Source organism: Pangasianodon hypophthalmus, chromosome 5 (assembly GCF_027358585.1).
Source record: "Pangasianodon hypophthalmus isolate fPanHyp1 chromosome 5, fPanHyp1.pri, whole genome shotgun sequence".
Classification (NCBI taxonomy): domain Eukaryota; kingdom Metazoa; phylum Chordata; class Actinopteri; order Siluriformes; family Pangasiidae; genus Pangasianodon; species Pangasianodon hypophthalmus.
The window spans coordinates 13,669,011-13,685,469 of NC_069714.1; the positions used below are offsets into that span (position 1 = coordinate 13,669,011).

The 16,459-nt window shown below is 41.4% G+C and overlaps 1 protein-coding gene across 1 annotated transcript; it reads right to left on the reverse strand.

The window, feature by feature from the left end:
* Nucleotides 1–8,568: 8,568 nt before the first annotated feature.
* inhbb (inhibin subunit beta B) lies at nt 8,569–16,114 on the reverse strand. The gene is made up of 2 exons (XM_026946245.2): nt 14,964–16,114; nt 8,569–10,810 (listed from the first exon to the last, which is right to left on the reverse strand). The coding sequence occupies exons 1-2, from the start codon at nt 15,340–15,342 to the stop codon at nt 10,038–10,040; spliced, it is 1,152 nt and encodes a 383-aa protein (XP_026802046.1). The 5' UTR covers nt 15,343–16,114; the 3' UTR covers nt 8,569–10,037.
* Between the last annotated feature and the right edge of the window lie 345 nt (nt 16,115–16,459).

Sequence of the window (16,459 nt, forward strand, 5' to 3'; positions counted from 1 at the left end):
GTTAGTTTAGCAATACCACATGGATGCTGTATAGTCAAATGTACATTTTAGTCAAAGTCATATTTCTGTTTTTTTTGTGCTTAGAATGATGAAAATTATGTTCAGACAGGGTTTGAGTATAAGAGTTACTTTTAGTCTCTGAAGTAACTGGTTGGGAGAAGAACATAGTGCTGTGCATGCAGAGAGTCACAAGCACAAAGGAGGTCCTCTGTCCACCATCAACTGTGCAGGGCCTCACCAATGTTTGTTGATTTGACTCTCTGAGATCTGGGCCCTTGCCTGGTTTGTGTCAACACAAGCTGCTGCTGCTACTATTGATTCAAGTCTTGAATGGGGACAGATACAAATAGATACTTGTCACAATGGCTTTAGTGTTATCTCTGCAAAGTATTTTTGCATTATGCGTGACTGCACATAAAGAAAGTAAAACGTTTTCATTATTATTTGATTGAACAAACCCCAAGCTTATGGCAGTAAGTGAACATGATTTCACCAATCATGAATTACTGGAATTCCTGGGATATTTTTTCTAAATGTAAAGTTAGATGTGCACACTGTAGCACCATTTCTGGTGGGCAAATCAGTAGCCCAGGTGCCTGGGACAAGCACATATTGTGTCCAGGCCATATATTTTATATTTGCAGTTGCCCGAAAGACCAACCAGAGAAGGAAAAGAAACCCTACTTCCTCCTGACATTTGCAAAACAAAAGTATTCATTTGGTATGCATGTTTAAAAATATTGCACTTCACAGTGATGCAACACGCCTCGTTGCTGTAAGAAGCTTTCTAATACCTCCTACTGCACTACACACACACAATCTTTTCAGTATCAGTAACACAGAGATATGTAGAAACTCTGAAAAATTGTTCACCCCTGCATTTTCCTTCACTCCTCTCTCCATTCCAAACACCTTTCCTCCTGCAGTGCTTCTTATTCAGCCTTCATTTAATGTACTTTGCAGAGAGTTTCAACTAATACAGCTCTTTGATGAGACCTCCATAAGGCATATATACATATAAGTAGCTATTCAAATCTGCATAAGAAGGTAAAAGAATTTTACAGTTCCACCATGGGTTAGTGTAAGCTTCTTAATGACTCTACCTCCCCACTGCACACCCAGGTAAATACTTGTTTGTTCTGGGTAGGCATTTATGAAAAGTTTTTAACACAAAAAACTCACAATCAGGATAAAAACCTACCATATGTATCCACACTGCCTTATCTTATGGGGCATGCATCCACAGCAGTATTCTCATCTATTCTCTCCTGGTCAGATCTGCTCTCAGACAGTCTGTAAAAAGAGGAGTGAGGTGAGGAAATGCACAATGACCGATGAATCTTTGTGGAGATCTCCATTTGTCCCTTATCTCTATCGGCATGTCCACCCACCCTTGTTCAATCAGACTTATTCATTCTACAGCCCACTGTCCCTGACAAGCAAAAAGCATGAAGGTCTCTCATCATCTCCAAGTCTGGACAAGCCTTGAAATGAGAACATCTTGTTTTCACCTGAAGGCATTACAATAAAAGATATAAAGCAGCATCAGTAGAAAAAAGGAAACAGAATTGCTCTAACTTATCTGGTCATAAACACAGGCTGAATTTTCTAAAGCCCATAGTAGTAATCACCTCAAATTAATGAACCTAGTCATGCTTTCCAAAGACAATGTCTAATCCTAACATCCCTACTCCACCCTAAAGACATAATTTCATCATGTACCCAGCACATCTGGATTTCACATGATAGTCCACCACATTACAGTGGTCCCACCTCTGTTTGGAGGCTCCTCTGTTTCAGAGTTCTATGAGAGTATCTATGACTCATGAATGCTTATCCTAAAAGCACCAGCCGCTCCCAAGGCCTTAGCATTGACACACCCAGAGGTAAAGGGCTGCCTATCTCTCCTCATAGCCCTCAGTATGCATACATTTCCCTCCACTCCCAAATCTAATCTTGCCTCTGGCACGGTACTCAACAGCATGACCACTTGCCCTTACCTCAACTAATACAGATGTGGTCAACATCAGGAAGTAGCTGATATAACTTAGACTTTATTTCCTGCCCATAGAACATTAGGTAAGTGAAGTGGAATCCACTGCCATTACCTCAGTCATTCTCAGCTTAGCAACTCACACCCAGGAAGTACCTTATTTGGGCGACTGGCTATGTCATAATGATTATTGAAAAATATGGCATTAATCTTTGACTTGTGGTTTGTAATTCCCAACTGGGAGTGAGGCTTGGCAGCAGTTTAGAGCTTTGGTTACAGTAGAGTGATAGATAAACATATTGGTTCACAGGAATGCCACCTCTTCATTAATGAATGAAGCGGATTCCAGCGGAAGAAACTAGGGATTCTTTCCCACCATAAGTAGTTCATAAGGAGTTTCTGGATTTCTGGATATTCAGGGAGTGTCTTTTTAAAAACAAGAAGAATGCTCCAGGTAAACAAAGACATGACTTTGATTTTGCACATTAAATTTTATTAACAAGCAAACCTCCAGCAGACAATTGATTCCTTATATATAGTATCTGAGTTTCTCTTTGCTTTGCTTTATTGCTAATCCTCAGGGTATTCCTGCCTTAATTCACTCCTCTTAAACTGTTCTCTATGCTGTGATACCTGGCCCAGCCCTCAGGAATGTTCAGTATGCACCTGAAAATGTCAACAATCAAAGTATTTATAGGACTTCAAATCACACACACAATGGGCTCTCTGATATAACAGAGTCTTTTGTTGTCTGCATTCAGTCAGTGGTAGATCATTTCCAGTTCTTCATAGCACTGTATGAAGTCTGCCTTTGACTATGGAAAAACTTATCACAGCCAGGGCATCATCAGAGAATTACACACTCTTTGTGGCTTTCATCCCCTCCTTGACTCCCTGCCTTGTAAAATTCATTTGAATGAAGTGATAACCGCAGACTTTGACTCATGTTTTACCCTCTGGCAGTAGGGTTAGATGAGGGGAAAGCCTGGAGTCTGACAACTGCCCTATTCTTAAACTCTTCAGGATTGGGTTTGGTACTGCCTATTAAAACATTTGAATGTACTGTATGTGTGGACCATCACGTGTTAGATCAACACTATATATTGGCTATATATTATATCTATGTCCCTAAACCTTCTACTAGACACAAACAAAATTCTATGGCCCAGACCCTTTCTTCCTGGCACTCAGCAATGTTGGCTGAAACCTTTCGGGGTTCTCAACTTTTATGCCACTGTCAAAATAAAGACTGACGTTTCCTCAATTTAAATTCAGTTTATGTAGCTTTATAGAGGTTACATGGATGCTCCTCCCTAGTGTAAGGTATTAAAGGTGTAAAGCATCTCTTGGCGTGGCCATTCAATTTTTCGTATGTTAGGTATGTCCACCCCTCACCATCACCACCACTGTTAAGCTAGGGCAGGGTATTGAGGGCATACGTTTCAAGGGTTATATTCTGTGCCATCTATTATTCACAACTCAGGCCTTTATAAGAGATAGACATTAGAATATCTGGAACTCACCCATGAGACTGACATTGACAATGACAATCTGACATTATCCTGAGACATGTTTGATAGTAAAATCAATACATTTCAATAACTGTTAAAAGATCTCTCTCTCTCTCTCTCTCTCTCTCTCTCTGTGTGTGTAGGCCTACAGCCTACTTATTTGGTGACATCTGCCTGACTAATGCAGCCTCTCTCTCAGTGTTAAAGAACATGACAACCTTTTCTAACCATGTGATCAGGTTGACTTTTTCTAAGTGCCATTGTATATGGGGTCCTTTTAATCAGGGGGTGTGTCATCCTAAGTTCTTTTAGTCTTTCCTTTGCTTTGTACTATTACATGTCTTTTCTAACAACAAAGAAGTCATTTCTGTCCTCTTTGATGCAGTCAGCAGCTTCTTGAGACATTCTCTACCCCCTCCCATCAGCATCTCTGTTTTTGTCAAATCAGAAAGCCCCTCAGTGACAGAACAATAAGAACAATGAGGCACCTGCAAAATAATGAGACTCCAGTCAGCTCTGATGAAGCACACATACATGCTGATGGCATTCTTTAATGTGCTCTAAGGTGAATCTGCAACCACACCTGAAATCCCCTTGAATGGAATTTCCCCACCTACACACATACGGATACACTGCTAACTCATAAGCTCCTATTTCCTCGGTTCTTTCTTGGTCCTGGAAAATCAGAGAGACAACAGGCTTTGTCAGTGAACTTGAGTCCAGAGCAGAAGGGCTGCTTCATTCACCCTTGTCATTGTCACTGACTCCGTCAGTGGTTTCAGTCTCTGCATGCACCACGTCACATGAATGTGAGTAGAAACTCTGCCTGGCAAACAAAAGGCCAGCTGTTTATCCTCTTCTACATTTACCTCCAGTGAACACACTACACATTACTCACCAGAGTTTCAGTTTACTAGTCTTATCATTCAGAGTGCTGCCATGACGCTGTCTTGCTTCACCAAACCACTTGCCAGGCTAAGTCCAACCACAACAAGATGGCCAGTTGTATATATTGACAGGACACAGAGGATATAGACTATGTCTGGGATGACAGAAGGTGGGGGACTAACTGTAGGCTTTCAGTTGCAACAAATCAGTCGCCCTTTCATGGCACACTATCAGTTCTTTCAGAGCAGCAACTCCCTCAGTGATTCCCTATGGAAGTGGCCTCTGTCGATCCCTGGGCCCTGGCCTGCACTAGGTGAAGTGGGACACAAATGGAGTCTTTGTGGCCCTCAGTATACTCTAGTGGTCTAGGAGTCAAGAGGTCACCACAAAGGGAGGGTGTGTGCTGGGGGGCATTATGGGGTGAAGGTTTAGGGAGCAGAGGAGTGAGAACCACAAATTTTTGGTTATTTTCTCATTGGCCAAGGAAAACTTATAGGTCTCTGAGACTTTCTTTAGACATGTCATTCAGGCTATTATAATTTTCATAGATTTATGATGGTGAGAGACGCCTTGTATGTTATAGGGCTAGCAGGGCTGTTAATAATCCAAGGGTCATTTTCCTTTGGCCTTGGTGATTTGAATCCTGTTGACCTCTCAGCAAAGATTCCTAACAGAAACCAAATGGTAAGGCTGGTCAAGTTAAGTCAAACAAATCTGTCTAAAGTGGCTTGTATTGCTGAATGTTCATTAGAATTGCACTAAGTAGAAAATGACCAAGTAATGGATATTCCAGAGTCTAATACAAAAATCTTTTGTGGCAACATGTGAGCCTCTTGTATCATCTAAAATGGTTTGGTCAAGCCACTGGTGGTCTTTGCAATCACCTTTAATCTTTTTTATGATCCTGAGAACAGTGGGAATGTTATCTTTAAAAAATTTTAGAAGCACCAACTACAACTATGCTAGTTTGTGAATGTGCTGTATTGTTTGCAAAATACTCGATAATCTTTTAGGTCTTTTAACAGATCTCTAGCTCTAATCAGGGAGTTGTTCGTAAGCACATTGCATTGTTTAGATTACTTTAACTGTTATACAGAGTGAGATATTTGCTCAACCTTTTAAAATGATCTTGGGATAATAGTTTTGGAAACACACCTGGAAATGTTTTAGTTCTTCCTTTCTAGATCATTTTATACTTTTTTAGGTAGTGTCAACTCCAAGATTTTTCAGGGTTTCAGCGTGATGACTATTTAGCCAAAAATACTGTCAGGTCAATAATTATTTGGACATTGACAAAGTTATTGTATGCCTACTAAAGTATATCAAAGTTGAAATTAAATAATGAATTATAAAATGATAATAATGAAAGTACAGACTTTCAGCTTTAATATGAGGGTATTTACATCCAAATTGGGTGAATAGTGTAGGAATTACAGCATGTTTTATTTCCACCCCTTTTTAAGGGAACAAAAGTAATTGAAAAATTAGCTGGACAGTTGTTCCATTGCCATGTGTGTGTTATTCCCTAATTATTTCACTTACAAGTAAGCAGATAAAAGATCTAGAGTTGATTTCACGTGTTTCCTTTGCATTTTGGAATCTGTTGCTGTTAACTCTCAATATGAAGTCCAAAGGGCTGTCACTGCTAGTCAAAACAAACCCAATGGAGAGATAGCAAAAACATTAGATGTGGCCAAATCAACTATTTAGTATATTCTTTAAAATGAAGAATGCAATGGTGAGCTCAGGAACATCAAAAGGCCCAGGAGACCACAGAAAACAACTGAGGTAGATGGCATAAGAATTCTTTCCTTGTTGAAGAAAAAACCCTTCACAACAGTTGGCTAGACCAAGACCACCCTCCAGGAGGTAGGCATATCTTTGTCAAAGTCAAAATCAAGAGAAAACTTCACCAGAGTAAATACAGAGGTTTTACCACAAGGCATAAACCATTGTTAAACCTCAAAAACAGGAAGACCAGATGAGAGTTGGCCACAAACATCTTAAAAAAAGAAAAAAAAAAGCCTGTACAGTTCTGGAACAACATCCTATGGACAGATGAGACAAGATCAACTTGTACCGGAACGATGGGAAGAGAAGAGTATGGAGAAGGGAAGGAACTGCTCATGATTCGAAGCATGCCACCTCATATTATGCTGTGGGCATGTATGGCTGCCAGTAGAATTGGTTCCCTTGTATTTATTGAAGATGTGACTGCTGACAAAATCAGCAGGATGAATTCTGAAGTGGAAAAGGCTGTATTATCTGTTTAGATTCAGCCAAATGCTTCCAAACTCACTAGATGGCGCTTCACAGTGAAGATGGACAATGATCAGAAGAATAATTCAAAAGCAATCCAAGACCTTTTTATAGGCAAAGATGTGGAATGTTCTGCCAATCACTTGACCTGAATCCAGTTGTGCATACACTTCACTTGCCGAAGGTAAAATGCCCCAAGAACAAACAGAAACTGGAGACAGCTGCAGTAAAGGTTTGGCAGAGCATCACCAGGGAAGAAACCCAGTGTCAAATTAAAGCTGAAAGTCTGCCCTTAGAGCTCATTTCAGTTATTGAATACTGTGAGCACACTGGCACACATTTTTTAATAACTGAAACATGATTGGCCTAAGTTATTGTATTGCTATATTTTGGAAATACTAAATTATAAAATGCAAAAATTTGTTAATCATAGACAACAAAATGTAAAGAGGCCTGGAAAATTATAATTAAATAATGGATTATTATTTATTATGAAGAAAAGGCAGATAAAAATTTATTCCATGCATGCCAAGGTTCATCCTATAAACTTAAACCATTATAACCTTTCTTTATTAACATTTTATTCTATTTTTGTCGATTGTCTAATATTTCATTGTGAGGAGAGCATTGATGGTTTTGGACCCAGTGTTTGGTTTTGCTTACAAGTAAATGTTTATTTGAGAGCAAAGTTCTTGAAATGTGTGAGCAAGTGAGAAAAAAAAAACTATAGATTTAAATTTCACACTATTATTGTGTGAGCATGTGTGTAGGAGTATGTTGCTGCTGAGAATTATTGGATTAAGGAGCTTTCTGCTCATTACAGTTCTTAAAAAAAAAATGCTCAAAAAGTCCTTCTAACTTCAATTCATAATTCCCTGGTTACAGTGAACGAGTGTGTGTGTGTGTGTGTGTGTGTGTGTGGCTTCACAAGGTAGCCAGGGGGCATAACTATAGTGTCATTAACATTCCAACAGCCATGCCGACACTAACTCTGCACTACATGATGAGACAGCTCAGTCTCTATGTGATCACTCTTTCTCTTTCTCTCTTACTGGCACACACAACCTCATACACATGCACACACATGTGCACACACACGTGCACACACACACGTGCACACACACACACGTGAGCACGCACACACACACACACACACACACACACACCTTCAAATATCGCCACCATCTAGTAGTAGTACCAGTGCTGACTCATCTCCCCTTTTTTTCTTGTCGTGATTAAGATGTCTCCTCCAAACATGTTAAACATGTTATTTCACACAACATTTGTTCAGTTGTCAGATGTAGGATAGCTAAATTTCAAGCAATTATCCCATCATGTCCTTGGGTTTTGGACATGTTTTGGAAGACTTGTTTTGCAGTGCCGTCTCATTCTTCAGAAACACTCCAGTCATTGGTATGTGTGAAGGCCCGCTCTGCATAAAGTGTTGCTTCATAACAGCTTGTTTTCGTACCTCTGCCTTAAGGGTCTAGAAAAAGGCAACAGATACAGATAGAGTTGGGAACCCACTCTGATGTAATCATGCCGTGTGGCTACATGTTGAGAAGTAGAAAACCTTTTGCCTCACAGCTGAGAGGACACTGAGAATGACAAATACTATCAGCACTTTTTGTTCAGACACGTACACAATGAATTTATGCCATGTCAGAAGCAGCCAGTTAAGTCACAGGCCAAAACTCTTCACTGGAAAAAGGATATTTGGAACAGTATCTGCATGTATTATGAGAGAACCAGGAGAAGAAAAACTCATGGATTGAATTTTCCCTCATTTTGACATCAGGAATTAAACATTTTTCTCATCTTACAATAGCTTACAATGCAAGAAGAAACTGAATTGTCTTAAATATTCCAATATTATTTGCAAATAACCACTTCACAACTCCACACAAAGCACCATAATCCAGAGTAAGAATTTATTTTAAAGTTACAAAATATTTACGAAAGCTTATTTTATTTTTACATAAACTGTACAGAAATGACGTTTAACTGGTTGACTTTGTACTGACAGCTAAAAATAAGTGTCATTACATAGAAAATGAGAGAATTAAATATGAAAAGTTTGCTGTACAAAATAAAAACGTATCATGAGCTGAAATGGAATCTGTGATGTTGCACCCTGACACAGTGATTAGGCTTCTTATAAAGGATAAACAAGATAAACAAATATTGTAATAGCCTTGCCACCATATTATAATAACTAAAATATTGGCCTCTTTGGTTCCATTATACGGTACACACAAATTTTCACAAAATTCAGTTGACTGTTACAAAAATATTTTTTCCATAGCATTTTGTTTTTTTGTCTTTTAATTATTTCTGCAACTTTTCAGTGCAAACATATGAACAATCATCCGCTTTGGAAAGAAAGCGAAAGATCACATTTCAAGTATTTGATAAAGAGTTAAAGATTAGCAGAACAGAACACTTGGTCTGGACCAGGATTACTATACATTGCATAGGTTATGCGGCACTTTATGTGACTAGGACCGAGTGAGGATCGGGGTAGGTGCACCTCTTGACAATCCTTTTGAAGGCATTTCAATAGGCAAGTGCTTTAAATTGTGCATTTAGAGCATTTTTGCAAGTGCTGTACTGCCAGCTGGTCAGTAATAATGCCTCCACAGAGCACATGGTGCTGACAGCATTTATGAGCCACTGAAGTTCACAGCCAAAGAGCTATAACATCACACTTCACCTGTTGGACCTCACGTCTTGGTTCAGCAGTCTGCCACATAGACTATGCATGCGCAGGGTGAGGAAAAGCCACTTTGTTACAGTGTTGTCCAAGAGGCCACTAGCAGTTTCATTTAGCCTACCCGTTTGACATGGAACAATGCCGCAGAAAATTTCAGCCATGGTAGTGGGAATGCCTTGAGGAACATACAAGGTGAGGTTATAAATAGTTATTGAAAACTCCACCTCTATGGAATGATTTGTCACTGTATTTGAAGTGCTGATGTTCTGAAGTGTAAAGGACGTTGTAATGTCAGTGCTTTCGCTAGTATTGGAAGGGTTGTTGCTAAGTACTCAAAGCAGTGGGCAATACCAGCTTGTCGCAGGTAAATGTCCCATTCTAACCAGCTGGCGTAAAAAGGTCAACATCATATTTTCAACTAGAAAAAAAAGTTTGGTGATTTCTGTTCCCTTCTCATTTCATTGTCTTTGTGTTTGTAGATTGTAACAGTATTACTCCTGTTATATATCTGACGAACCACTGCTCCATGCGCACACACAGGTGTGTGATTGTGCATTTAGAGTGTACATATAATAACATGTATTTATATGCCTGTGGTACAGGCCCATAAATATGTCACTGCTGTTGTAATGTCCTTTGATTACATTCAAAGTCTACAATTCCCTAACCAGCCTCAGGCACAGCCGCATTCCTCCACAATCATATTAGGAACATCCCGTTTGACAATGTTGTACTCATCGTCAAAGTAGAGCATGGACATGGTGCTGAGCTTGGTAGGGATGCAGCAGGAGTTCACTGAGCCTGGGCTTATGCCTCGCATGCGGTACTGATTGACCACAGCTGTGTGGAATGAGGAGGCCGAGCCTGGCACGCCTGCCATATACGCAGGGCAGCTGCCCTCGCAATAGTTGCCAAAGTAGCCAGCAGGTGCGATGATCCAGTCATTCCAGCCTATCAGCCTAAAGTCAATGTAGAACTGCTGCCTGCAGCACAGACCACCATGATTTCCATCGCACTCCAGGCCACGCTTGTGGATACGATGTTTCCCCTCAGCCTGGCGTGCCCGCACCACCAGGAAAGGCCGGTGAGAGGGATCACCTATGTCCACCAGCACAGGCGCCACATTGGCTACCTCACAGCCCTCGCAGTGCACATCCAAGTCCTGCCGTCGGCCACCTTTCCCTAACGCCATTCTGACTGCCTCTGACAGTGGGAATGTGTGCCAGCCACTGCGCTTCAGCTCCAGGCGCTTCTCAACCCATTTTTCCTGACCACCAGGCTCCTGGTAGTGCACCCTCACTGTCACCTTCCGACGCACACCTTTCTCCATGCCTCCAGGCAGAAGTTTGAAGTACAGCCATAGATTGGCCTGCAGCACATACAGGTTCTGACTGCCCTCATTGGAGATCACAAAATAGAAGCTGGACTTCACTGAACTCAGGTCATCTATAGGAGATGGAGGGAAAAAAGTTTATTGAAGCACATGTACTCGTTTTATTTTAAAAGACATTTAACTAATATTTAGTTGAAAGCTTCTATGAACGTGCTAAAAAAATACCATATATAACTATTTATTCCTGAGGTAGATTGCTCCATCTTAATCACATGACAACCCTGACAGGTTCAGATTCCTCAAATGATCTTTTGTTCTCCCTTTCATATATCACACAGATTGAAGGAGAGGCTGCAGGAGCACAACACTGGGCTTGGGCCCAGTTGGCCTAGTATTGTAGGCTGCCGATGCAGGGAAGTAGGGGTGGATTGTGAGTTCTGCCCTAGGGGGTTCATTGAGTTCACAGTGAGCATAGTGAAAAACCCACAGCTCCTGGAGCCTTGGAGACTGACAGCACAATGCACTCTGTGAGGTATTATGGGACAACCATGGCACAGCCTAGTATCGAGCATGTGGCCTCTGCATAAATAGGATGATCAGGAAAAATAAGAACCATTTGCATGACTTAGCACAGTATTCTAAATACTATTGTATTCAGCATGTAGCCAGTGTTTGGAACAGTTCAGGATGCTGGCCTTTTCTTTTCCATTTTTGAAACGTTCCATCCAGCGAACACTTGATTGCTGAAAGTACCAAAGTGATGGATGGTATAATTAATCATATTTCATTTGATCTTTTGGTTCAAGTTGCAGAGCTGCTTACGGCTGGCATGTGCTGAATTGGTTGAATTACCTTGTTTGCAAACTGATTAGCTGAGGTCAGTGTCAACAGCTTGCCTCGGAAGATGGCTTGTTTCTCTGACAGCCTGTTTGGCCCCATGTAGCAGTGGCTTTATGTGCACTCAGCCCTGTCCAGACTCGTTTGCCTGCCTCTGCTCTCTGGCAGGAACCCAGTTTCTCGGCAGTCCCAAAGTGGTACACAGTTAAAGCTCAGGAGGGACAGAAAATAAAGCCCTGGGGACATGTTGTCAGCTGTTAAAAGCTGTGTAGCAAAATTTGAGTAAAATAGATTTGCAAACAATTCCCCTGAAATTTTCTACCTCATTAACTGCAGGCATACCCTCAGGTTATAAATATTCCGGCGTTACCTGTGCAATAACGTGCTCTACTGCTTGCCTCAACAGCTCCTTCTCAAAATGAATGACATGCACAGTGCAGACTGGTTTGAATGATGGAACAACTGTGTCCACTAATTTATAGAGTTCCTCTACACAGGAAAGCAGGAAGGGAGGTGAGGTCTGGAAAGTAGCCACATGATCCATTGCCCACATGCTGATTGGGTGTGCCTAGTTTCAGCTGAGCTGAACCACAGATGGGCAATCAGCACTGTCTGGCCAACTTTACAGGAGGCAGAGGAAAGAATGGTTGATTATCGGCTCTCATTAACACTTTACTCCCTTATGGAGCTCGGTGTGACATTCCTTTACGGTTACCTTCCGGTTTCCTGTGATTTTAGGAGGTGGTATACAGGTGCAATAGGCCAAATATTTGAGTAACACGTAACTATTCATTTAAGGTGACTATCCTATGTTAAGCAGCAAAGAAAACTGAGAGCAAAACTTCCATTATTATTCTAAATAGTAAAAGGTATTTTTTCCAGGTAAAAGTAATTTGATAGCCATTACTCTGGTGTCCTGTAAAATTAACTCGATGAGTTTACATCACTTTCTCTCAAGCATGTGACTCTCAAGCATGTGCTGGGTATCAGCAGATGCCTTGGTGGCCCATTGAATTTACTACACTCTTAGCTGTTTCAGCCTGTTCCTACCTGTTTGTCCCTAAACAGATCAACACAGCTAAAAGTCCTCTACATTTATTACAACTTTCAGACCACATGCTGCCCCACCACTGCAAACATGGGCACAGAACAATGGAGTGCCAGTGCTGCCAGTGTACCCCAGCTATCCCCCAAGAATTCCAAAAAAAGAATGTCAAACAGTAAACGGATAAGTGGACACATACATAGCAGGCTCATTCTAATGCTTCACTAGAGATTGCTCTCATGCTCGAATTGCTTCATACAAACTGCTTAGTGCAAGAATATGGGCTGCTGTCTGATTAGCTTCTAACATCCTGCCAATCTACTGACACTGTAGAATCTAATTTCCAAAACAGTATCCAATGTCAATAAAACAAAGATTTGCCAAGGGGATCAATTCAAATGGGGTATGACTGACATGATGAAATTGCAGGTCCTGTTGCAAACCCTCTGAATACTGCTACGCTGGATAATGTCAAATAATAAAGCTTAATTTCCCATGCTGGACTGGATGTTAAGAGTTCAGCGAGTCCGAATAGCTATGGACAAATGAGAAGCACACATCTCTTGCTTCGCTCCCGTGGCTACGGGACACCAAATCCTTCTGAAACGGACCACAGAACAGAGTTAACAGAGAAGCTGGCATCTGTTCTCACCTGCATGTTGGCAGGGTTCTCCATTCTGACCTCCTAGAATAGGGTGTGAGATGCAAGCAAACATTCTGGACAAATCACTGAAACTGCTAAAACTACTGCCCCATGTTAAGTGAAGAAAGGAAAGTGCCTAGTTCTCTATTAAGAGGCCAGCTTTCAGCCTGCAACTGCAGTGATTTGCGGACTTAGCTCTCCTAGGTGTCATATAGATCCAGGGAACTACACAGGATGAGCGCATCTGAAAGCTCAGTGCAGGAGTGTGCCACTCATAGCAGAATACCTTGGGAGCTTGTCCCAAAGCCATGCCCTGGCTGGCAACCTCCACTCTGGGGGTTAGCGCCAGCTGGCCCTGAGGCAGAAGGGGTCCAGAGAGCAGGGACCAAAGCCAGTTTCATGACACAATGCAGCTCAAAGGTTCAAAGGTGTCCTGAATAATGGGTGAAAATGCAAAGAGGCCTAGCTTTGCTTTGATATTTTAAAAGCATTCTTTCATTCTTTGCAGAACTGTGATATGAGTAGACCATCCCCCTACTACAGCCTCTGTCCCCCACCACAACTCAAATGTCTCATGCATTATTCTGAGTGATTTCTTTTCTTTTTTTTTTTTGTTCCTAATGTTGACATATTGGGTTTAACAGGAACGCACAGTGCCCTACCAATAATTGGTACTCCTTTGTTCACTTGTCATAAGTGTGTTTCATTCATTCTTGGTGGAGAAAAGAAGTTGTCCAAGTTTACTGAGCTGTGCCGGTATTTAGGATAGAAGATAAGGAGTCAGGCTAAGAAGCATCATGCTTCATCTTTAATACTACAACCATCAAGAATGAGAAAATGTAGGCACCTTTCAGATTCATGTCAGGTTCCCATCATATCAACTATGATAATAATTAATTATTTAAAAAAAAAATACTTTCTTATCCTAGATCTGTATAGACAGGTCAATGTTTCAATCTATAACTACATTTCATTTAATAAGAAGTGTTGCCACTGCAAAGTTTTACTCTTACTCTTGTTGTTAAGATGTTCCTTCAAAAGGAAAAAAGTTATTGTAACCAATGCTCTTTTAAAGATCTAATCTACAGTTATTGGAAATATCTAATTGGTCACAGCGGAATACACCTAATTTGCTACATGTATGGATATATGAAATGGGTTTGTAAAGAAATGCTGCTAGCTGTCAGCGTGATCATCCAATAACATCATCCAGTTTCTGTCTGTAATTAGTGAAAGGTGTGAAAATATTCCATAAACATTATCACATTATTAGCTTTTACCTTGCAGAAGGCTGCAATGTGTAAATGAGTCTTGTTACCAATCACTACATGTTTATTCCTACATGCTATGAGATGGTGTTGTATAATATATTATTTATTATTATTATGATACAATAATCTGTATGTGATTTCATATGACTGTTTCTGTAGGAGTGCTGAATAACCATAGTTTATGTAATATTGTTAAAAAATAATGCAATATGGCACATATCATAATCAAAATATGCTGCAATCTGCTATGACATTTTGTCGATACATCATGCTGCATTAGTTTTCCTGCTGATTTGCTTGAAATATTAAAATCAGTAAAGCTAAAACACCACGTCCACGTGCTCAAGAGTGTTTTGGTAACTGCAACAATAAACGCTGCATCATGTCTGCAGATGTCTGTCATTCCTGTGTTTACGGTGTCAAAGTCCAGGGAAAATGATTCGTTCTACAGGCTGGAATTTGCTACACACCTGACTCGGCAAAGCTGATGATTTCTGATGTCTCCTCCTGCGCCTCGTTGCTGTAAGCGGCTTGGCCATCTAAGCTGGGAATCTCGAACCTCCCGTCCTCCCTCACCTTCCCGGCGTGGAGCTTCCTCAGTGCCGTGACCATGGCTGCCTTCGGGATCGGGTGCGTGATGTTAGGTCTCTGCCTCATCTGCAGTCTGCTCAGTATGTGCCTCTTCACCGCCTCCAGAAAGTCCGTGTCCATGGCGTCTGGGACGCTCGGACGGCTGAGGCCGCATGACGCGCACGAGTCCCGGGGCAGCGCGTGCGTGTCGCTCCCGGCGCCCCGCACTGACAGCACGCAAGCCATTAAACAACACATCACCCGCACGATCGCCTTCATCTTCTCCCCACCGCGTCAACTGGCGATCGTCTTTAAGGAAACAGACTGGGTGCCTTGGGTAACTGGTTTACTTTGCATTCACAGGTCCGTCGTGCCAGGTAAATCGACGCTGTGCAGCCACATGAGATATTTAAACATAGTGTTCATAAAAGTAACTGAAAAGTTATTATTGTGAGCTCGCACTTAAGAATGAGCTGAATTAGGGACAGTCCAGACTTCCAGTGGGTGTCTTAGAGAAAGCTCCGTGCGTCATGGTTTTTGTGAAGGATGGAGCGACTCCGGTCAGAAGAGATGGGCTTGACTTCGAGCATCCAAACCCAGCTTCAGGCTAGATCAGTGCACGCAAACCCTACACAGCCCATTTCATCCTTCTGCTTGTCATATCCTCCTCCTAATGACGGCATGACAAAATTCATCCCAGAACCATGAAAGAGTGCAATCAGAGTCCGAGTGCTGATCGACTGCACAAATCAGTCACTAAAAGTACTACGAGCTGAAATATCGTCCTGTCTTGGATCGCAGCTTCTCTTCGTCCAGGTCGCCGCTTGGAATGATAAAAGAGCAGGAAACCCTGACGGTGTAGCGGGTGCATAGCCTGTGCGTGTGACGGAAACGAGGTTGTGCTCTCTGTCCTTTCCCCTGTGCAATCAAGCTACTAAAGCCGCCTCGCGCGGAAACTTTTTTTTATAGGTGAAACCACGTGGGCTGGAGGAGATTAGCGTGTGTGTGGAGGCGAGAGCAGCATCAGCTGTGGCTGACCCATACACTCCAGCCTGCGATGAGCAGCTCTGGTGGCCAGCCAAGGTTAAATACTGAGGAAAGAGGAAACGTCATACTGTAAACTCCCTTCTATTAGGCTCATCTTACAGTCTGTTTTCCTGGAAAGTTTTCTTTGACTTTTACAGTATAACCCTTATATGAGTGTTAAACATTTACCAAAAGTGTAGTAAACTATTTCTTATTAATGGTGTTATATATGCTTTTTTTTTTTTTTTTTTTTTTTTTTAGTTTATCGTTGTCAATCAATTTGTTTAGGCCAAACCCTATAATGTATTCAGGAACTTGGAATATTTGAGATGTGATGTGAGTTGTGATTTTTTTTTCATATTAGTGTGTT